Raw genomic sequence first — 23,333 nt, 5'->3', positions numbered from 1 at the left:
TAATCCATACACATGTGTTGCACATGCACTGAAGCGTGCATGCTTAGGTGCGTGTGCAACACAAATTCAGAGTGGGGGTAGTGTGGTGGTGGGTTTGTGTGTCGACCTATCGTATACTACTGTATATGTTGCACATGTTGTGAGTAGCTAATGAGGTTGCATTGATGCCAAAACCAAATTTTTGTGGTATTAACGACTGGGAGGTTTTATTCTGCAGTGTGGTTGCTCTATTTTTAGAGGACCTGACTCCCAGTAAGCTGCTCTGCTGTCAGAATGTGCACTTGGATAAAAGATGTTGCTGCTTTGCTAAAGAAGAAGAAAACCAAACATGCTGGATTTTCAATTACATGTTTCTATTATAAGACAGACTAATGTTGTGTATTCAAATGCATATTTTTGTGCTTGGAGTTTTTGTTAGTGAAATGTTGCAAGGTGGCTGATGGGATGGATATTATTCTCTTGTATTTGGTATTTATTTTAGTAAATAAATGAATAAAATAAATAAAGTTTATTATTATTATTATTACTATGAACTGTTGTATATGTATAACTGTAAATTATTAATTTGTTTGAGAGCATTCAATTGTTTATATTACAGTTCTATGTGAGTACAATAAACAAGCTTTAGAACATTTTAATAATTGCGATTTTAAACACTCTACATGGTAATGTAAGGTATGGCCTTTTCATTTTGTCAAGTATCATTTATAATAATAAGATTTTTATGAGAGTCTTCAAACTAAAAGCACTGGCAACTTGTATCTTGCTTAAAACATCCCTCATGTCAAACTAACTTTGTCTATTAAAACATGGCCATGAAAGTCAGAGACTGTGGTTTTAATGTCACAGTTTTATGCATGAAAATACTGAGCCCTTTATTTTCCAGAGAGCATTGGCAGGTATCACGCGCAAATGTTGAACAACGCCCCTCTAAGCAGGCTGAGCTGAGCAGTAGTTTGAGGAGGCATTGTGTCTGTCGTGCACACTAAGCCTTGTAAGTGTGTAAGATTTGGACTTGAAACAAAATGCCCCAGAGATATGGTTCAAATCCAAACGATGACATACAGCACAAACCGGGCCCGCCATTAAGAGTGAGTTTGAACCCTTTTCTTTTGAGCTTGCTGGCCATTAGCCTGATTTTTCCTTAGTATGATTTTTTTCTCTTCATTCCCTGTTATTATGTTACATCCTTAGTGTAAGTTGACAGATTGTGTTTTAACATTTGATATTTCGATCGGTGTGGCATGAACTTCAAAGGCGGTGCGCAAAGGTGTGCAGGATATATCCACTTCTCAGTCGAGTGCTGTTGAAAGGTGCAACCAAGTTACAGAACTTGTTGTCACATACAGTCTCTTTTACTGAAGCAGGGTGTTATTTTACCATGACTAGCTTAAGTCATAAATTTTCATAGCTTATCATTCTTTTATCAGGAGGTAGAATTATTACTTAATTGTTTGCTTTGCTGACAATTTAGGCTTGTCTTTGTGATTTAATTCATACATTATTCTGCAATTTCTTATTTTTTATATAGAAGCTAAGTGAATGCAACTTTGGTGTTGACTGTTTGAATTGATTTTATTATTGAATATTTGGTGCAAAAAACAGAACTCTATTGCAAGGATACTTTTTTATGCTAGTGAGCCTCAGAATATAGAATATGTGAACTCTGGTGAACGACAGGGCACAGAGGGGAATTTATTTGTTAATAAAAGATACCCGCTGATGCTCAAACAACTGGTTTAGGTCTGTGTTGGTGTGCTGATCCGTGTGAGTGACGGCTTTTAATTAATGGCCTTGTAAAAGGAAACCCAGGCGAGCCCTCTCTTCCATAGGCTGGCGGAATGAGGCACCCAGTGTTAGGGATGGTTTATTAATGCTTTGACTGGTTAGCCCAGGGTAAAAGGGACAATTAGCATTATCCGCTGCCATATGCTGCCCATTGAGCGTCTGACAGAGGCAAAAGACAAAAGCCCAGGCTCCTGTGTGAGGCTAACCTGAGATCTCCATGTAACTACTATCAACCCTGGTCACATGTGTAAGCCAGAAGACCCATGAGAGCCCCACCCTGCCCACAGCACTTTAATTACACACCCAGACAACAACACGCTGGAGTCCAGCTCACTCAGCAAAGCCCAACAGCACTGAGTCTCACTTAAGCTGCCTTCTGTATTGATATTATGTTGACGTGTGCGCAAGCGAGTGATTGAATTTATATACTTTGGTTGTGTGGCATATTTCCCATCAGCGCTGTGTCATAAAACAACCAAGTAAACAACCTTTGTGGCCGTAATTGCATCCACAGGCATTACAAACTGATCTTTGAGGAGTGAGCTGTCTTAATGCCAACATCTGAGTGCGATGCGTGGCCATTAAAAAAGTGCTGAGCACGGGACACATGGGCTTGAAATGTGCAGGTGGAATCTAGTTGGCAGGTCTGGCTCTGATTAGTGTTACATGATGGTGGGGTCATCCAGCCCTGTCTGTGGGAGGGGGAACTTGTTCAAACCTTCTTTCCTCCCTTGTCTTTCTCCTTTACCCTCACTCCCTCCATCTGGAGTGGATGAAGTCAGAGACCACATCACTGGTGTTTGGCCTCGAGTCTCTTTGATCCTCCCGCCCTAGCTTGGCACACACACACAGCTGTACAACAGCATGCCCATTGTGCCTCTCCTTTCACTACCACCACCAGCGTGCAGGTACAAATATAAAGAAAACAAAGCAGGCTTTTTTGTACCACTTATTTGATTTCTGCCTCTCTGGGAATGCTGTAATTTGCTAGGCATTTAGTCTATGCATGTAAGCGGGTATCATTATACTTCCATTAGAGGTTGAGTTGATCTGAAATGCAAATACCCCTGTTAATCCACTCCTCCCTTCATGAGCCTGATTGCTTGCTAGTCATTAAAGTGTTTGCGTGTGTTAAATCACATACTTTTATGTACCCAAATTCTTAATTGTGACGGTACTTTGCATTTGTGTTGAAAGTGTTTACTGAATGTCCGTTTTTATAGGTTTCAGCATCATCATACTTGGCAGTACTATGTGTGACAGCCATGCCTCTGTACTCTTTACAATAATCTTCTGGAAAGACCCCACAATGCTTTGCTGCATGGCGGGCTGCAGGCTATCACACTAATCACATTTATGTTTTCACGGCAGGTGTACGCACCATCTCCAAACTCAGAAGACTTCAACAGAGATTCACCGTCTTACTCTTCTCCTAAACCCTCCAGCAGTATGTTTACAGGCACTTTCTTTGGTAAGTACAAAAGCATATTCCCATGTTTACTCTGCAGATAACTGTGCGAAGGTGCAGTTGAATAGAGTTTAACATCATATTTTTATTCTTAATGTCCTCTTACACCACAGGTTTCAAAATGATATTCTTATACTTATTATTATCTTCTGTTTTGTCTACAGTAGTCGGCATTGAAGTAGTGTTTTTATTCACCTGGCTTTTTTTGTCTTTTAAGAATGTAATTTGCCATGTTCATGTGTTTTGTGGCAGTTATCACAATGAATGTGACATCAAAACTACTTTCAATACAGATGTTTTGATGTTACCAGGAGTTGTTTTAGAAGTTTATTTCAGTATGATTGACTCCTAGATCGAGACAGAAAAACAGACTTCTTTGTTGTTTTTAGCTTTGTGTTATCTCAGCTGTGTTCAGGACAGGGATCATGTTTCAGTCCCAAGACCAAAAAAAAAAAAAAAAAGCACTCCTTGGATGACCCCAAGTTTTAAGCGTAGGGTTGGAGGTTAGCCGCTGTCTGGCACTGTATCAAAGCTAAAGTGCATGTTGTCTACAATAAAATGCTGAAAAGATTCCTTTATTATCTTTAGACGGTACCCACAGTTCTTCTGACCCCTGGAACTCATCCAATGGGATCAGTCAGCCCGGCTATGGGGGAATGCTCGCAGGATCCTCATCTCACATGCCACAGTCAGGAAACTACAGCAGCCTGCACTCACATGATCGTTTGGTAAGCAGCACCTCTCAGCTGGTGATACCTCAGTGTGGTGATGAATTTTCGTTAGCAACTCTGTTTTGCATCACACTTAGGAAAAAGATCTAACGTGTACTGTTAAGCACATACAGCACGTAAATCCTTTTTCAGCCCTCCACCCGCTCAGCACAGTTGGAGTGGGTGTATGCGTCTTAAGTTGTTGTCTGGTTATTATCAGTGAAGACACTGCTGACCCTCTTTGTGTCAGTGTTTCATCTGGTCTTGTATGCCTGCCTGCCTTCAGCTGGCTGGGCATCACAGGGAGCCTGCAGATGCTGCCTACCCTCTCTTTATCTCTGCCCCCTCCCACCAGTAACTTTTGCTTCATCACAGCCTGGGAGATGTCAAAGGAGAATATAAAATTCAGTGAATAAATCAGCTCTTTCTTTCTGGCGCACACACATATGCATTTGTGACTTAAAATAGTGTTTCTGTTTCTCATCTTCCAGAATTACCCCGCACACTCAGTCTCTCCAGACATCAATGCCAGTCTTCCTCCCATGTCCAGCTTCCACCGGAGCAACACCAGCACTTCACCATTCGTCACCGCGGCACACACCCCATCCGCCAACACAGCCGATGGGGTCATGGGTACGTTCTCGTGTTAACTGTTCAGCTACCTGCTCAGAATGACTAATTCAATACCCCCCGGTGTAATCATTGCTGAACATCCATTCTGTAAAAAGTAGTGAGTCAGGCAGTTGGACAGCTGCTTTGTGTACCGTGACCACACTTCATTTGTCTGAGTTTGCTGTTACAAAGCCTCCCTCTGTGTTTTCTTAGCTGCTGCAAATCGGGGGAACGCCACTGGAAGCTCACAGACTGGAGATGCACTGGGCAAGGCTTTAGCCTCGGTGAGTTACAACCCCACATTCAACTTGGACTTGACTCGGACACTCCTGAAAAAACCTGATGATACTCGTACACATGAAAACACTCTCAATCTGGCTCTAAGTCTCTACAGTACACATCCCCTGCAGTCTGACCTCCTTTCAGGGTGTGAAGCTCTTGTCTAACTTCTGTGCACCCATACTCTCAAAATAATTTTAGATTCTTCTGCTAAATAAAATAATGGTCTGTTTCTGACTCTAAAGAAGGTGACCTGTGTAATCAGGCGAGGAATTAAGTGTTTTACTGACGGCTGATTAAAAAAGCCCAGAGGACATGTTTGTAGTTGTTTTTTGGCCTAAGCCTGGATAATTGTAGGCTTAAACTAAGAGTATTCAAGAAAGAGAATTGTACATTGAAAATGCTAAAGCCAGTGGATTACATTTCACTTTGGAAAACCAGCCCTGAATATCTGTGACATCCTGTAATGTATCATAGTAAGTGTTTAATTTGCTCAAAGAGGTTTATAATGGAAATAAATATGTCTTACAGTTCTACACACATCAGCTGATTGATAGACTATTAGTTTTAGTTAAATTCAATCTCTATTCGGTATAATGGTGACCTGATCATCTCATAGTTACAGTATAAGAGAGACTGTATAACAATAAACTGTAAGTTGGCCTGAAGGTTCACATAGTCTAACCTTGGCACAAGACTTGTTTCCGAGTATGATTGAAAAGAAAGCTTAGCTCAGTTTTTGATTTTCACCTAAGAGCGGAATTTGTCTATTAAATAAAAATGGAAATTGAAGAGAAACCATCCAGTAGTTTAACATTTACCTTGACCCTTAACATTTAATGAATGGACAGATGTGACGAAGACATACGATCTGTAACATATGCAGTAACCGGATTGGATATTTGATTTAGATTCTGCTTTATTACAAGCTCCTTTTCATTTTAATACTCTAAAACTTGATATTTTAGAAAAAATATATTGAAATATTCTAAAACATGTGCGCACGGACATATTGCTATTTGATTTTTACTACATTTTTATTTCGCACACCATTACACAAGCTGTCCGTGTAGGAGGAATATTTTTTTTACCAGTGTAAAGACAAAATATGAGAGTTTAGGGATGGTAATAACAAATTAAGTCCTTTATATTTGCAGACTCAATTCTATTAGCATGACAAAGCTGGAGTGAAATGGACACGGTTGGACTGGGGTGGGGGTGGGTGGATGGAGCAGGGGGCACAAGGGAGTTTATAACTGCTGTGGCTCAACTCCACGGGCCGCCCTTTGTAGAGCTTTTGTTCTCCGCCCTTTTAAATTGGCCGTGCTTATTGGCCCTATGCCGCCTGCGGGAGCGTAACTGATTATGAGGCGGAGCTTCATTTATTCCAGTAAAATGAGCCATGTTTCACTTTGAATGCACCGTTAGTAGCCAGTGAGTGAAAAGAATGGAAAGTCATATATTGCCGGGTCAGAAGTCACGGTCGTAAACGGCTTGCTTTTGAGAAACTAAGAAATATTTGGAAATGTTTAGAATCGTATTGGTTCCCAACACAGTCATGATCACACTATTAATCCTCCTTAAAAACACAGAGAATGAAAATGCTGTGCTGAGAGGAACACTGTGCTGAAAAACATAAATAGCCATTCTTCACTTTCACAACGGTCGATCCCTCCTCCTCCTCCACACTCTGTGACACACTTCAGTGAAACCTCTATCCTGGTACTCCAAGTTGATTGAAAAACTAAAGCCCAGAGATCAAGATTGAATAAGGAGATTATTAATAATGAGTGTGCTCCATCATCCCTGCAGAAGTCAAACGGTTTCCTGCAAGCTCAATTTGATCTTAACTTGGAGAAGAAATCTCTGTGGATCTGCTGTTTTTTTTCTCTGCTAATTATTCAGGATCCACCAGTAATACCCTCAGTTCTGTGAGACATGTTCCATTATGGCACAATATCCTCTTATTACGGAGGGGGGGGAATCAGGGATGTGTTTGTGCTTTAATCCAGCGTTTGTTTAAACAAATGAAATCCCTGTGGAAGTTCTGAAGAGGTAATCTCCTGGTTCCCTTGTGATTGACATGTCATCCTTAAACTCGGTGACCTCGGTGTAACCTAGCAGAGGATGCATGTTCACATTATAGCTACCGTGAATTGTCTGTTAAACTTCACTTGTGGCATCATACAGAAAACCAAGGCATTCGGCTTAGTTGTCCTAGAGAGTTTAGAAACATACAAAAATAAACAGCAGTTAAATCATACTAGAATCTGATATATGGTTCTTAATACATTATCTGGTGCAGTCTGAAATGCAGCCCTTGAGATTTACTATGGTTGGCTTAACGGGGTTTCCAGGTTGGGCGTCTGCACTTTTTAAAGCCACAGAGGAATAATAACTGGCCTGACTTGTACAGGCACTGGTTTTTATACAAGTGAAAAACAAATTGTTCCCCTGTAAAACTGAAGATTTACAAGTAACTATTAGGAAGAGAAAATGCTTGTTTTTAGACTCATTTTGTTTTAATTTGAGCCGGTGAAACACAGACTCCTAACTACAGGTCATTTTCAGAGCGCAACCTTAATTCAACCTGTTACACTTATGCAGGCTTATTTAATTGTTAAGATTTATCCATTTTATTATTCAGAAATGTGGAAATCTGAACTTTCATTTACTTCTTTGAATTTCACTTTTACTTCATTGCAATAAATAGTTAATATTTTGTTGGTTTCATCCATAGATGTACATGTAAAGAGCAACTTTTTATATTTTGTGTTACATATACAATACCAAAGATTAATATTTAAAAGTGTGGATTCACAATTGACATACAGAAATGGATGCAGAGTCAGACATCAAAGTGAATATTGTTTATGGTTCATTTTGTTAAGGCCGTGCTCTGAGCACAGATGACTAACGGCTCATATGTATGCACTGAGCATTTTTATTACATCCCTGGCAGTAAAATCCCCATAATTGATGATATATTTTTGGCTTGAAGATGGTAACAGCTGTAAAAAATATGAAGAAACGGAAACTAGTGAACTATATTTTATTTTTATTTACCACTGCTTGTGTTGCATTAATGATGAATCTTCTCTCACTCTCTCTCTCTCTCCTTTACTCAGATTTACTCACCTGATCACACTAGCAGTAGTTTTCCATCCAACCCGTCGACACCTGTGGGTTCTCCTTCACCTCTGACAGCCACAGCAGGTGCTGCCTCAGCAGGTACCGTGGTGACTGCTGCCGGCACCCCGTCTGGAAGGCCAGGTAGAGCACCAGCATTTAATCTCATGAGATATTATCTGTATAATTGAACATGCACTTTACCAAAACTACATTATGTAGGCTTTTTATAGACAAAGAGCCTGTAACAGACACACATCAGATTGTATTATAATTAGGTCTTGATCTGGAATAGCCATGCTAATTAAAAGGCATTCATGAATATGATTTTAGCTAATTTAATACTAATACTACCCTAACTATCCGGTGCATTAGTTGGATCTATTAAAGCCTAAGCAGAGTGGCGTGTGGAGTTTCCCTAAAACTTAATTTAATACCTCTTTTAGTCGTAAAGTTGCTCTAATCATTCTCACTCTCCATTCTTAATCTGTGCCAGGGCTGTTAATGCCATTTTCTTTTTACATTAATCCATTGTAAAAGAAAGATTAGTTTAGTCTGGGTTAAGGCTGCAAAACCATGTAAACAACAGCTATGACAAGTATTTGAAATGGTACAAAAAAAAAAGGTAATTTTATTAAATGTACAAAAAACAGTAAGCTGCTTTCTATCTGCCGTCCACAAGCACACAAAGTGATGGGAGTTGTTCTAAAAGCATCAAATCAAGTTTGTCCTGACTGTAACAATACAACTGCACCTTAAAACGGTACCTTACTTGCCGGTCCAGTGTCCACAACATGGGCTTTATTTACGTGGCGAGAGACCAACTTCACATAGACTCCCGGTGACATCACACACCAGTTTTGGCTCTCAGCTTTTTAGGAGGGTCTTTGTTCTTGTTCATAAATTTAGATCGAGCTGACAAGTGCTTTCAGAATAAGTGTTGACTGAGGCTGGAATCTAAGTGATGGAAATTAAGTTTTAATGACAAGGTCCCAGTGCAAATGAAAAAGGGCTGTGGCAGTGGCTTTTAAGGGTGCTTAAGGATTTGAAACTCTTGTTATGACAATGTTTGAAGTGGGTCTTGAAATACATTTTTGAAAAGCTTTTCATATTTAGTTAATTTTGTTACTGTTGTCCAAGTTTTTATGGCTCATGGCCCTACTTTGTAATAAGACACAAGTTTAGGGAGTAGATTTATTGTTACATATTGTTTTCCAAACAAGTGCTTGGCAGTTTGTGTTTTCATGTCAGCTTCGTTTTTGAGGATGGACAGACAAGCCTGCCTCTGAATTTTATTCATTGTGTGCAACAAATGCAGAGAATGAAAACAGAAAATCAGTTAATAAACAGCCTGTCTTCCAACCCATTCAGTGGCGACAACACCTAAAAGGAGGCTCCTATTTGTATGTTTTGGGTTGTTAAATACAGTAAAAAAAACCATGGATTGCCAGACATGTTAAAAGAGGTGAGCAAGTAATGGAAAGTGAATGAGTGGAGACAGTAAGGGAAAGCCCAGTGTGTTGTTTGAGCGGGCAGTTGTGTCATGTGTGGTAATGGAGTGGCGACAGCTGTCTCTACGTATGCCCCCCTCATCCTCAGCTGTTGCCCTGCCCCATGGACAGCTGTTCCCCCCAACACACACGCACACACACACAGACAGACCAGGCTGCAAAAGGCCTTGTTTATCTGCCAGTGGGCGAAGGAGGGTGGCTGTGACTCAGCTGATGAGGACTATGACAGCCTCACATAGGGAGATCCCCCTCTTGACCTATTTACAGTACAGCATGCCACACCTGGCAGCATAACAATGTCATTTATAGTCCATTAAGCTATTATACTGTGACACTGTGTTTGTGATGTTACTAGATATTATAATAAGTTTTTATGATGAAATCTAATTTATAAAGTGAACAAATTCAGTCATTTTTTATTAATGAAATTCATATATGTAAGAAATAAAAAATAAATACATCTGGGATTATAGGAAATTAATATGATTTTGCTAATTATTCCCCCTTATTACACTTCTGAGGTTAGAAAAAGAACGATATTTTGGAAATTGGCACAAAATTTGGCTCGCTGTTGAGAATCCATTCATCATTAGGATTACACCAATATACAGCAACATTACTCAAGAGCGGTTTGTTCAATTAGCCCTCTCTGGTGCACGTGGGGACTAGAGCCCCAGGCTAATTTTTCATAGCCACCAGCCAGCAGAGGCTCATGTGGAGCTCCTGTCTCATTCACCTGGGAGAAAGCTCAGGCACAACAGAGGCTGTTTCATTTCCTCTTCCAGAGTCACTTGTAATAGTCTGTTAATTAAAGTCTGATTTTTTCCAAGGCTGTGAGTCTATAGAAGACCACAGAAGTCTAGTGAGACATTTCCGTGGAATGACTTAATGGAAAAACGTATTTTAAACAGTTTCTTGAGGTTAACGGGGGTGTTATTTTTTCTTGTGTTTGTCAAAGAAATACATTAGGTGCTCATTCTCTTCTCTGTCAGTGTAATTGTGCTGCTATTGAAAAACATGGTGTCAAGTTCGGTTGTTTACTATGTGTTTGGTCTGACCACATAGGCCTTGATTTGTAAAAAACAAACACGGAACAATTAGGAATAAAAATATTGCATCAGTCTACTCACAGATGAAACTGTAGTAGCTTTTGAAATACTAAATATTAAATTTATGAATAAAGTTTGATCCCAGTCAGCGCTCCCCAGGCCCCTCTGCTATAAATGATTCCCCTCCTCCTGGTGTGCATTTTCATTGCCTTGCTATTAAGAGAAGTCAGTACAGTACCAAAAAATGTGTTTTGAGATACACCCTAAATGATAGATAACCAAAACAAAGTCTCCATCTGTAGAGTGTGCTACAGTGGGCTCCATTTAACAGGATGTAGGCTGGCCTTGGCACCCTTCCACCATAATAGACACCAGAAGAGCACTGAGAGTCGTGAGCTGGAGAGGCCCACAGACATCCTATCCTGTAAATAACCTGGAAAGGTTTCATGATTGTCAAAGCCCATTAGGGTTATTTGATGGTATAAACCATCGTCTCTTGTTGCGCATGGCAGACAGGTTATTTGGCTGATTGTGCTTCAGAAAAAGAGAAAGAAAGAAATGTTGTACTGAGACTGAAAATGTGATGAGCAGATGTGGATTCCTTTTTCCTTTGCACTAATTTTCACCAGATCAAATCATCTTGATTTGCTTTCCTGTACTGGCCTCTAGATTAACTTTTTGGCTCAAATAAATGTAGAAACTCCACTATGAACTTCTTCCAGTCAAAGGTAAATTGTAATCCGCTATAGAGTATATTCAATTTCTCCATAGTTAGATTACATGATTAAAATGTATGATTTTTTCATTTGAAATGAAAAGAAGAAAAGTGCCATAATAGATTTGGCTTTATGGGACATATTAGTATAAATGAAACAATGGTACAACAATGGTTTCCAGATGTAAACACAAACTGACTGCCAGTCAAATTGAAGTTTGACTGTCCAAAAGCTAAAGAGAAACATAACTCTGCAACACTAGCAAATATTGCGGAAGAGTATAAACTTGATTGAACTCAGATGCTTAGCATATTTCCTCCATCAAAAACTGATGAAAGCCACGTGCGGAAACATTCTTTAATCACGTTGCATTTTTTGATCTCCCTGATCTGTTTCTAGAAACTCAAATGTTTCCAGCAAAGAGTAAGTGTGAAAGAAAACTAGAGTTTCAAAATCAGACATGTCAGTGCTGCTTATTAACGTGCAGCCTACATTTCAGGGTGGAAGTGTGCTTTAGACAAAACCCTCCGCTGGCCAGGATGCAGTCCAGCCATCAGGAAGTGATGCAGTAGAGCACTAAAAGATAAAAATATCCCATATGGAACAACAAGAAACCAGAAAATTAGGATGTCAGTGTGTTATGACTGCGTGTTATTGTGTTTGTCAGTTAGGTTTTATAGTACTGTACTCAGCAGAGCAGGATACATCTATCAACCATGTTAATATGAGACTGAATCATCGCTAACACTGGCCTCCGCTACATCTCTTTCTATCTCATCAGGTACCAACCACTGGCCCCGCACGAGTGGACAGACCCCCTCCTCTCCAAATTATGAGAACTCCCTTCACTCGCTGGTAAGCTCCCTCACTTTAGATAAGTTACCCATGGACTGACTGAGCTAGCATTACTGGGAGATTCCTGTTTGACAAATGTTTTGCTGAGGAAGGTGGGGGTAGAAGGATAACCAAACCGAACAATACCTGTCCCTTGGGGCTTGCCATCTGTCCTCTACTCCGTGGGCCAGGACGGGGATGACAGTTGGGGGATGGGTTTAGTTAAGGGGGCTGTTGTGGGGGTGGCAGCTGTTTGCTGAACCACTTCTCCGGGATTCCTTCGCTGCCATGCGACCGGAGCTACAGATCAGCTTTCATCCAGCCTGCTACCTGATGCACATGTCATGCATTTACATTTTCTGCTAGGAGGTTTATTATAGGTCAAAATACTGAATTATAAAGCACTATTATGACAGAAGTACAAACTGATTTTCATGATAAATAGAAATGTAGCAATAAAGATTCATTAAAATAGTGTTTGCTCAACAGTGTATTTTCTCATTGACATTATTATACATGAAGTTATTAACTCACACGTGTTTGCCGCAGTAAAAAGCTTCTTACTGTCTGGCTCTCTGCTGGTCTGCCAGACATTTTGAACCCCAAATGTTTTGGTTGCTTTTTTTAATCAATTAAAACAGTTTTCAGAGACATGCTGCTGCATAATCCACATTTTAAACAAATGTAGTCTACAAAATTGCTCAAAATGCAGAACATGACTTTATAAGGCCGCAATCACTCCAGCGGCAATCTTATCACATGGCTCCATTCAGTCAGCCAAGTGCATGTGAGGACGATATTGAACATCACCATGTACATGTTTCCTCCCACTCTGCCTCCAGCTTTGTTTTGTCTCTTCATGGCCACCGAAGATAAGCGAGAGAACACAAGTGAAGCTAACAAAGCGAGTGAATGATATCAGATAACCTGAAAATTAGCTGCTGATAAAAGTAATGTAGGAACAAAATACACAATTCAGGTCCTGTTTGACATAATGTATAACATAAATGCAGCATAAAGTATGTTTGTACAACATTTTTATATGTTATATTTCACAGTTTTACACTTTTGGTGAATAACATTGGTAGATTAAGACTTGACAATACTAAATTTGATTCAGATACTCACTGACCCCTAAATTTGGACTATGGGTTATTCTTTTCAATGTTAACTTTCTCATAAAGTATATTCAGAGCTTTGCTTGTTCAAGAAGGTCCCATGGTGGAAATACATTTACTTTTTTTACTTTTTACATTTACACGTCACTGCATATTTTTTTAATTTAAGCTGTAAAAACAAAAAACCTTTTGGATGCTTAAACTTTATGCCTAAGGACTGTTTTATTGAAAAAATTATTCCACAAACAGGGAGCAAAGGATGATATTTTATCATGATTTGTTTACCAGTGTGTTGGAATAAACAGATGGATTACAGTTCCTAGGTAGCTGAGTCAAAAAATACTTGTGAATTTGGAAAGCCCCATTAGTTATAAAAAACAGTGAACAACTGTCCAAACATGCAAGTTGAGCCTTAGATTACAGTCAAAATGACTAATCTTGTTCGTGGGCCACCAACAGTAGTTCATATCAGGCTAATACTAATCTTTATCCATTCCTGTAAAGTGGCCTGTTGCCTCATATCCCTTGAAAAAGCAAAAGGCACAGCTGGATATAATGAATATAAAAATACAATAAAAAGTAATATGATGCTTTATAATTGTACCACTCAAGGGTGATACTGGACAACGGAGAAGGCCCTTTTTTTATCAACAACTATATTTATTACAACAAAGAAATAACAACACACACAACTTGGGAGCCAATGGTGTAAAACGTTTGTGCATTGTATTAAATATGATGTGGAGGATGTGAACCTTGTGTAACACCTCCTACAAACCCAAAGAAAAGACCAACACTTTAGAAGGGGTTATTAAATGTGCAAACAATGAACATTTTCATCCTTACAAAGTGAACAGTCAGCAGCTGTGTGCTTCCTTCCAAATCCTGCACTTCTTGTCTGTGTGTCTTTTACAAAAACAATTTCTATCCACAGGGTGTTTCTAGTATTTATAGATACTGATCTTTTTCCATAATCCTGTCTTATTCTTATTTGACTTTGCCAGAAAAACAGAGTTCATCAGCAGTTACATGAGCATCTCCAGGATGCCATGTCTTTCTTAAAGGATGTCTGCGAGGTACTCTTCAGATGGAGTCTTTACTCATCACGTGTCCCATACGTCTTTCTTCATTTTGTTTTCTCTCACAAGTTTGACTTGCAGTCCATATTCCTCAAAGTGAAATGCAGTTTCTTTTTCCTTTTTTGTGCCTGTTTTGCCATATTGTCATGTTATGTTGTCTTTTTTAGCCGTCCTAGCTTGCAGTAATCAGCTTAGGTGCAGATGTTAAATTCTAAATTAATTGTTGAAGCACTGCAAGTGGCTGTTTTGCATCTGTCATTTCTTTAAGTTTAACCGCAAAGGAAGGCATTTGTTGACTTTTACAACTCAAGCTGAAACGGCTCAATTCATCTTGTATTTGAATTGCCTTCTTTATCTTATGTTTCAGATGTTTTTTTGTTTCTTTTCAAGTCCACACCATACAATCAGTGTTTTCATTTTTTTTTTCATTTTTGGCCTAATGTGCTTATACTAAGCTGCTCTGTCCCTCTTCCCCTCTCTTCTCCCTCTCCCTCTCCCTAACCCTTCACTCTTCATCCCTCTGGTCCTCCCAGTCTCGAATGGAGGATCGTCTGGACAGACTGGATGATGCAATCCTTGTTCTGAGGAACCATGCAGTGGGCTCCACCGCCAGTCTGCCCAGCGACATACACAGTCTGCTGGGACAGGCACAAAATGGGCCAATAGCAGCCATTGGTGCAAACTTCCCCGCCTCTGCATTGGTTCCAAGTCGGACAGCAGCGATGGTATGAGAACTTCAAGTATTTAGATTTATATTTATTCAGGATATTGCATAAAGTGATGGAGAAAACATTTTTCTTTGGTGTATTCTTATATGTTATTTGTCCAACTTTGCAACACAAAAAGCTTCTGCCACCTGTTCAAAACAGGTCTGCTGCCGTGTATAAAAACTAGACATTTTCCACACATGAGCAGTTTTTTATCCTGACATATTTTCCATAAGTGTAATGGTTGGCCTAAGCCTCACCCTCCTTCTGAGAGCGGCTGTATACACAAGGGTGAAAGAAAAATGAGAAAAACAGGCGTAATGGAGTGAAGTTTTGCTTTGGATGTAGGAAGTGTTTGTGTGTTGCACTCCTTTTAGAGTTAAAATGTAAACCTTTTGAGAAACAGCGTTTCAGTACAAATCAAAATGTGTTCATCATTCTCCATCTGAGGTATTTCATTTTAAAGAGCCAAGAGATTTGAACACATCTGCAGTGGAAATTAAAATGGGGTGACTCGTCCAACTGTAATCCAGAGGTGTTAATGCATGAAATAATTTTAGTCACACACAGGAAAAAAAACAATAATTAATTAGTTCTAAGGAGTTCAGATTATTAAAAAATATATATTTAATTAACATTAAAGTAGAGCCATACAGTTTTTTTGTTTTTTTTATTGAATATTAATGAGAAACGGTATCAGGAACAGGATATTTGTCTGTCCAGGTCTACAACAAGCAATTTTTTAAATTGTCAATTAATTGCTTAGTCAGAAATGAGTGAAAAACCTCCCCTTAAATGTTCCTAAAGGCTAATATAATGTATTCATATTTCCTGTTTTGTCCAACCAACCCAAAATATTCAGAGCAAGCAGCAAATCCTCACAACTGGAAAACAGGAACTAGAGACTGTTTGGCTATTTTTTCTTGTAAAGTGAAACAATTAATTAATCATAAAAATTGCTGCTGATTAACTAATTGTTTCATCTCTAGTACCTTTACATTTTTCCTATTACCCAGCCTCAGGCTACATGAAACACACACAAACATACAACTTATTCCCACACACACAAACACATATTAATAAAAATATTTTCTCCTGAAGCCCATTTGTAATTTAATTCAACTAAAAGGAAGAAAAAAAAAGAGTTTCATTTTAGTTTATTTTTCACCAAAAGGATTTAACTTGTGTTTGGTTGGCTGATCATTAAGGCTGCACTGTATTTGTTCCAGCTTCTTATCAGGATTTGTTATGTCCCTCTCTGGTCTGTGGTCTCAAATCTCCTTTGCCAACATTAATACAGTTAAAGTTTCTTGTTTGTTGTAAGGCTCTGTGTTTTCTGTCTTTGGGTGTTTTCACTCTGATGCTGAAGTCACTGGATCTCGTTTTGTCCCCTCACACAAATTTTTCCGTGGTTGTCAGAAGAGCTCAGTTTGATGTATTTGTTACAGAGAGCTTGTTTGTGGCAGTGATGTTGACCGACTGCGACTGTGAGATAGAACATACTGTGTCTGCACTAACACAGCACTTCCTGTGTGGGAAGAGGTCCCCTCAGACACAGCTCACCAGCCTCGGCACGGCACAGCCACAGGCTTTTTACTCCGGCTGACACCCCGCCCTCTACCCCCTTCCACCTCTTTTCATCACTTCTTTTTAACAACCCAGGAAATCTGAATCGTTGGAAACGTGTGTCTGAACCCGCGGCCTCCACCCAAATAGAGGTCCTCAGCTGTATGGTAATCAGGCCCAGCCATGAAAATGGCAGCGTTCTTTTCTTGCCAGAGCCCCGGCTTCCCTCCTCCTCCTCCAGACAAAGAGTTGTTTGGACACCTGTTGAGAGCACAGCAAAGATTAGCGTAGCGCTGAAGAAGGGGAGGGCCTCAGGGTGGCGGGGTTAACAGAGGCCAACAGTGACTGGGGATCACATTCCATAAGAAAAGAGCGGAGTACGTCCAACCTCAGTCAAGATTTCCCCGCCTTTCTCTGGTTCTCAGAGGGGAAATCAAATAGCTCAAGAACATGCGGTAAACCTCAGGAAGGAGGGACTTTGTGGGAGGGTGGGAGTTGACCATTTTTATGTTTATGAATGTGGAGCAAATAACAAGGAAATGGTCAGACTGTAGAGTGGGTTCAGCTTGACATCTTTTGAAACAGAACACAGAAGGACATGTCTCATTTTAGACATGAGAAACAGACCTGGTCTCAGTTGTGTTTACAGAGAGAAAAGCCTGAGAATGTCACAGCAGCAGCATAACGTGACATAAACAGGGACAAATAAAGAGCGGTTCATAATGTGTCGAAAATTGGTATTTTTTCATTTTATTCAGTTACACAGGTGGCTGTGTGGCTTATTTTCTGTTTTTCACCCTTGGTTATGCATTCTACAAAATAATACTGTGAATCAAATCACCAAAGCATCCCCCAGTGTTTGGAATTACTTATTAGACCCTAAACTCTGTTTGCAACAAATAGCTTTTCATGTGAGTATTTTAAATATTTCAATGTATACAGGCTGTCAAATGCATCCAATCTAAATCAAAATTTCAAAATGTTTTACTAAAAAGTAAAAATGTCTGCTTCCTTTCTTGAAGATGTCCTTCCTGTCTGTGTTGCAGCAGGGTGGTGCCCACGCCGACGATGCTGCCAGCCTGAACAGCCACGGAGGCCTGGCCAGCGCCGGCTCCACATCCAGCACAGAACTCAACCACCAATTGGAAGCATTCAGAGGTCAGATACACCCCCCTCCCCAGGCTTATCAACTTATTATATGGCTGAGTGGCTCAGTGTATGAATGCTATCTTACCTTTACATTTATATTGTCTGCTACAGGTCTTACTTCAGCCCTGGCTGGCCAGGTGCCTGCCACCCTGGAGCTGAAGGTGGAGAAACAGGACAAGGATGAGATGCACAATAACCTCTCCAATGATGACAAGTCAGATGATGAGAGCGACAAAAATATGAGGACACCCAGAGCAGGCACACGCACCAGGTAAGAACAGTCAAAAATATGATCTAATAGTGAAATAATTTAGGGTTTAGCTGATATTTGGTGGGAAAAGATATTTACTGAAATCTGTGTATGTATTTAATGATTTTGTAACAGTACAGTTGGCACAAAGAGAGAATAAGGCCTGAGCAGGGACCTCGTAGAGAGATCTCCAGTCGATGCATAGTGCATTACATAATTTTGAACAAAATGTCACTATATGTATCTCAACGTTTTACACCAGCATGATGTCAGTGCAGAACTGCAACAACAACTTTTTTATATTTAAGATGCTGAAGTCTCTGTTAGCATCTTACAAAACCAATACCTTTTAACAAGGAACACAGAGAAAAATAAGAAGACAAAAGCAAACATACTAACGCTTATAGGCTGAACCTGGACAGGTACTCTCCTCCATGTTCTGGGTATTAATCTTGCAGCAGTTGTAATAAGTAGAGAAGCAAACAGCTGACACTGAATTACATGTAGCCCCAGGTCAAAAAAGTAAATCTGTGTTATGTTATATTGATTAGCTGTCACTAACATTAATGTGTGTAATTCATTTTTGTTAATTAAGTTGACACATTTAATGTTGTTAATGTTGTTTTACCAATGTGTAGTACTGTGGTACTTCGTAATCTAACTTGCCACTTAGTCCTTCAACGTAATGAGTTCACATTATTACAGATCGGTTGCTAATTATCAGCCTTGTCAGCATGCAGCCATGACACTGTTTCAGTGAAGATTAGTTTAAATTTTGTTGGGCTGGGTTGCCCTGTGGGTTAAAGGTGACAAAGATGAGCTACGTTGTGTTTCTGATCTCTCTTTCTCTCTCACGTCTTTTCCTGTCATCTCTTTGCTGTAATAAACGCATACAATCCCTCCAAAATAATAAAAATAAAGACAGTATTTTGTTAGTGTAGGTTTCTTATTTTGAGTCAGAGAGACAGGAAGACTTGTATTTTGTCTTGCTTTGTTTCTGTAGCCTTTAACAGTAAAACAGTTCTTTCTCCCACAGCATCACTGAAGATGAGGACCTGAATCCGGAGCAGAAGGCCGAGCGTGAGCGCGAGAGGAGGATGGCTAACAACGCCCGTGAGCGCCTAAGAGTGCGAGACATCAACGAGGCCTTCAAGGAGCTGGGTCGTATGTGCCAGCTGCACCTGAAAAGCGAGAAGCCCCAGACTAAACTGCTCATCCTCCATCAGGCTGTGGCTGTCATACTTAACTTGGAGCAGCAAGTCAGAGGTCAGTGTCCAGCTAATGAAAGCTTCACCCTAGCACTGTTGCAGTAACTGGAATGTCAGTGCTACATCACATCCAGAGAGGATACTGTAAATAAAGAGGAGAACTGCAGTAAACAGCTGCTCTCTGATTTATAGCAAGCTACTTCACTTACAGAGCTGCCAAAAATCGATCAGCCAAACTGCTGGGAAGCTGTTCAAGTCAGCTGCTGATGACATTTTTGTCTGATGATTGTATTTATAGATATTACAGTTAGTAATGATGGAGTAAAACATTGTATCATCATACTTAATCCTTCATTTACTCACTGAAATGCTGGATATTCATATCACTCATGATTTGGTGTGATAAACCGAAAATGAACAGATCAAAGCTCTTATTATTTGTGTTGTAGAAATGAGAAGGTGGAACAAATGTTTTATTCCTGTCTCTCTGGACCTACAGAGCGGAATTTGAACCCCAAAGCGGCCTGCCTTAAGAGAAGGGAGGAGGAAAAAGTGTCTGGGGGCTCTGGTGATGCCCAACAAGCCCACACAGGGGTCCATCCAGGCCTGACTGACACATCTAACCCCATGGGCCACCTCTGAGTAGCAGACAGGTACTCTCACCTCTATTTTCTACTCACTCCATTATTGTTGACTTAAGCAGTCAATTAATTGATCATCTTGAGATCCCAGCAAAGTCAGTATCGTCTTTAAACTTGTTTTTATCTTAAGGCTTTCTCTTCTTTACATTATTTTTTATTCTGTTTATAAAATGTCTTCAGTAATATAAACCAAAAAAGCAGCAATTCTTCACATTGAAGAAGTAAGAAGTATAATGATAAACGGCTTTAGTGATTAAATCAGTTAGTTGCAGATTCATTAATGTTGATTTATCTGTCTATAAAAATGTGAAACAGTCGAAATATCACTTTAAATTCAACCATTTGGTGTAATCTAATCTTGAACCTAAAATATAAGACTATTACTAGAATTTGTTTGCGTGATTACTGATGTACACCTCTGACCACTGTGTTCCTCTCTCCAGATCAAACTGATCCGGATCATTTCTGTCCCGTTTGAGTCGGTGACCTTGCTTCCCCAGCGACAGACAGGACTCACAGTTTGTGACACCAATTGGAGGAGACAGACCACTTGAAGCGAAACTACAAGACTAACACAATCCAATCCTAAGATTGAAGAAGAACCAAGCGTCCAGCTCCCTGTGACCAGTTTCCATCTGCAAATTTCTCCCCACCAAGAAAAATCTTCAGCACATATCACTGTCTGCAAGAAGTGTTTTGCTTCTGAACAATCAGAGACTCCGCAATCTCCTCCAACCGTATGTGGAAATTGCCTTGTGCCTAAACTGAATTGACGAATGCATTGTAACAGCAATTGTTTTTGTTTGTCTGTTTCTTTTTTTTCTTCTATTTATTATGTTATTGAGGTATAAAGTGTATGTCTAAAGGGAAAAGTTCAGTAAATTCAAAGAGAAGTAAGCAGCTTTTCAGTTGATCTATAGTTTGCCAGTGTCACCGTTAAAACTCAGCACTCCACCCTGGGAAATTTTTGGTGAGTCCAAGATGAGGGGAAAATATTTGGGCACTGAGAAGATTAATTTATTGGCCAGTCTAGAGTAATATTTATACCCAACTGAAAATGATCATTAGATTGTTAGAAATAAAGACGTAAGCGCCCTATGTTTAAAAAAAAAAAAGAAGATATATTATTTATATTTATATTTTATTCAATCTGCTACTGGCCACATGTATAACCAAAACTACCTGTTTGTTTCTGAGTAGTTTAGAGCAGTTTTTGTGCTACTGATCAGCAGAATAATTGTCCCAACTACATTAGCATCGACAATATTGTCTATAAAGGTGACGACGAAGACGAATGGCAAACTCTAGGTTTACTAAAAAAGCTCAGATTTAGTTGTTTTGTTTGTGTTTTTTTTCCCTTGGTAGTGAGCAGTGAAAATACAGAGAGCAAACTATTTGCAAACCTTAGCATTCCCTGCATATTTTTAGTGTCTTAACTAAAGGAAAAGGTGACTTTATTGTCCTTCTGTTCCTTTGCCATATAGTGTTAAATGTAAGCAGCGACATATAGATTCTTGTCTTTGTTTAGCCTCCTGACTGTTACATGCTCCTGAAGTCAGCACAGAGGTGGCTTTTTTTAATTTCAAATAATGTTTTACGCCACCAGCTAACCAGAGATCGCTTGATGAAGGTAAAAATTAAACGATGACCACATATTCTCCTGGCCTGATGAACACGTCACTTAATTTTCTTTCTGTTCATATCTAAAGACATTTACATTTCAGATGCAGTTATTCTGAGTAGAAGTTTGTTTTGCTTATTTGTGTTGTAACAAGTAATTTCTTCCAGCATTATAATGTCCGGTTACAGTCAGCAGAGAGGACATCTAAGTTATTTTTTTTTTCTATACAAGCCGTGAGATACTCAGTACAATAAGACAGACTAGATATTTCATGGATTTTGTCGAATATCATAGAACTGTAGCACAATAATGAACAAAAGCAGTTAACAGGATTTTCTTTTATGTTTCAAGACATTGATCATGGCTTTTATTTTGTTTTCCCTATCAGTGTGCATGCTTTACCTTTCTCCTTTTCTTAAGTCTTTGGTCTTAAGACTTGCTTTATATTCCATTAATTTCTTTGTATATTGTCTTCTATCATTATCTACACCTTAAACAAGACTGCCACATTCAGAATGACTATTCTGTACAAAAAAAGGGACTTAAATTAGAATAAAAGATGCCACACCAAGAGTTTACATTAAAAAAAAATTATGATTTGTTTTGTTTTAGTGGAAAAAAAACCTAAAATGTTTTTGTGTATTCTCTGACTGATAATGTGGCCTTGTTCTTCATTTCAGTATTCCTGAGCTTGTATTCATGTTGGCAGACTTTGATTGAGGGTATAATGTATGCCACTTCCTGCTCTCTTTCCTTTCATTTTTTTAATTTCCTGTTCTTCCTATATTTCTTTGCTCCTCTGTTTGCCAAGTTAGACTTTGCTGTATTCCCAGATGCTTTCCCTTGTATAATATATAAAAAAACAGAAAATCAAAAGGAAAAAAAAAACCATTTGGCTTATTTTTCACTGTAGTTAGTCTTTTATACAATAATACTGTAAGAATATTTCTTGAATTCTAAATATTACTCTTTCTAGATTTTTGAAAGCAAAAGTTTTGAGTAAAAAGTTTCTTACTTTATTTTACTATATTAGATAGTAAAATGTACGGTTATTTACAATAACCTGTCCATTATTACAGGAAATTTACAAATGGCATCTCAAGAACATAGCTGAATTGTTGCTCGTAGTCTAGTGCTTAAAAAGGCTTTATACGAGCTCCAGATTCCTAAAAGTGCGACCTCCATCTTATTCTCCAGTCTCCGTTGTTGATTGATAAACGATTTGTTCTTGTGTCAAATGAAAAGGTATTGTCGATGCACATCAAAAAACTGCGTCAACGAGAATTTGAATTTTCTGTCTTTTTAAACAGAAAAACACAATGTATATAACATTTATGTTGCAATAAATGTGCCATCTTTTTTTAAACTCAATTGTATGTGCATTTATTTCTCTCGCTGAGCAAACACATTTCTTTATGTTTCCTTTCCATATTTACATTTTCTCCTCTCCATAAAGTTTTATTTTATGAAAAGGCACAGGGAGGATGAAGTAAGATGTGCTCAGAAACATAGGGGCTGATTTAGACTTCTTTATTGTTTGTTTTTTAAGACATTTCTACAGTGGATTTAGGCCAAATGAGTGTTTTATAGTATGTAACTCATTTTTGAAAATAATACCCGTGGACCATTGTAGTCTGTATGAAAAGTGCTATGAATATATGTTTCTATTTTTAATAAAGTGTGATAGAAGCCTACTGTCCATGTGATGTGCTCCTACTTTGTTTTGCATTTAGATTTTACACAGAATGAAGAAAGATGAGCTGGAACTAAAGTGCAGGAATGAAACTAATGCAAGTCATTCTGACAAGTACAAACCCAAACTGTATTTCCTAATAAACGTTTTTGGTGAAAGCGGCTTCTCTGTAGGCTGCAGTTCTCAATCTGCTACTTGTGCTGTG

The 23,333-nt window shown here is 39.1% G+C and overlaps 1 protein-coding gene across 5 annotated transcripts in view; it reads left to right on the top strand.

Annotated features, from left to right (window-relative positions):
* The window catches only part of tcf12 (transcription factor 12), a 75,566-nt gene extending 52,437 nt beyond the window's left edge, over positions 1-23,129 (top strand). For 2 of the 5 annotated variants that reach the window (XM_035682271.1, XM_035682275.1), the window contains 12 exons: positions 3,160-3,259; positions 3,845-3,984; positions 4,458-4,599; positions 4,792-4,862; positions 7,986-8,130; positions 12,044-12,117; positions 14,827-15,018; positions 17,589-17,724; positions 17,827-17,986; positions 19,002-19,231; positions 19,673-19,826; positions 20,258-23,129. In XM_035682271.1, coding sequence (XP_035538164.1) covers positions 3,160-3,259; positions 3,845-3,984; positions 4,458-4,599; positions 4,792-4,862; positions 7,986-8,130; positions 12,044-12,117; positions 14,827-15,018; positions 17,589-17,724; positions 17,827-17,986; positions 19,002-19,231; positions 19,673-19,815 — 1,533 coding nt within the window. In that variant the 3' untranslated portion in view covers positions 19,816-19,826; positions 20,258-23,129. Of the gene's footprint in view, positions 1-3,159; positions 3,260-3,844; positions 3,985-4,457; positions 4,600-4,791; positions 4,863-7,985; positions 8,131-12,043; positions 12,118-14,218; positions 14,291-14,826; positions 15,019-17,588; positions 17,725-17,826; positions 17,987-18,986; positions 19,232-19,672; positions 19,827-20,257 lie in introns of all 5 variants that reach the window. The other 3 variants (XM_035682274.1, XM_035682273.1, XM_035682270.1) reach the window with 3 other exon arrangements.
* Positions 23,130-23,333: the final 204 nt, after the last annotated feature.

The sequence above is a fragment of the Morone saxatilis genome, unplaced genomic scaffold (genome assembly GCF_004916995.1).
Source record: "Morone saxatilis isolate NCDOM2014 unplaced genomic scaffold, NCSU_SB_2.0 Contig11, whole genome shotgun sequence".
Taxonomy (NCBI): Eukaryota; Metazoa; Chordata; class Actinopteri; family Moronidae; genus Morone; species Morone saxatilis.
The sequence above is the reverse complement of the archived record's forward strand: the minus strand, read 5'-3'. Positions and strand labels throughout refer to the sequence as shown.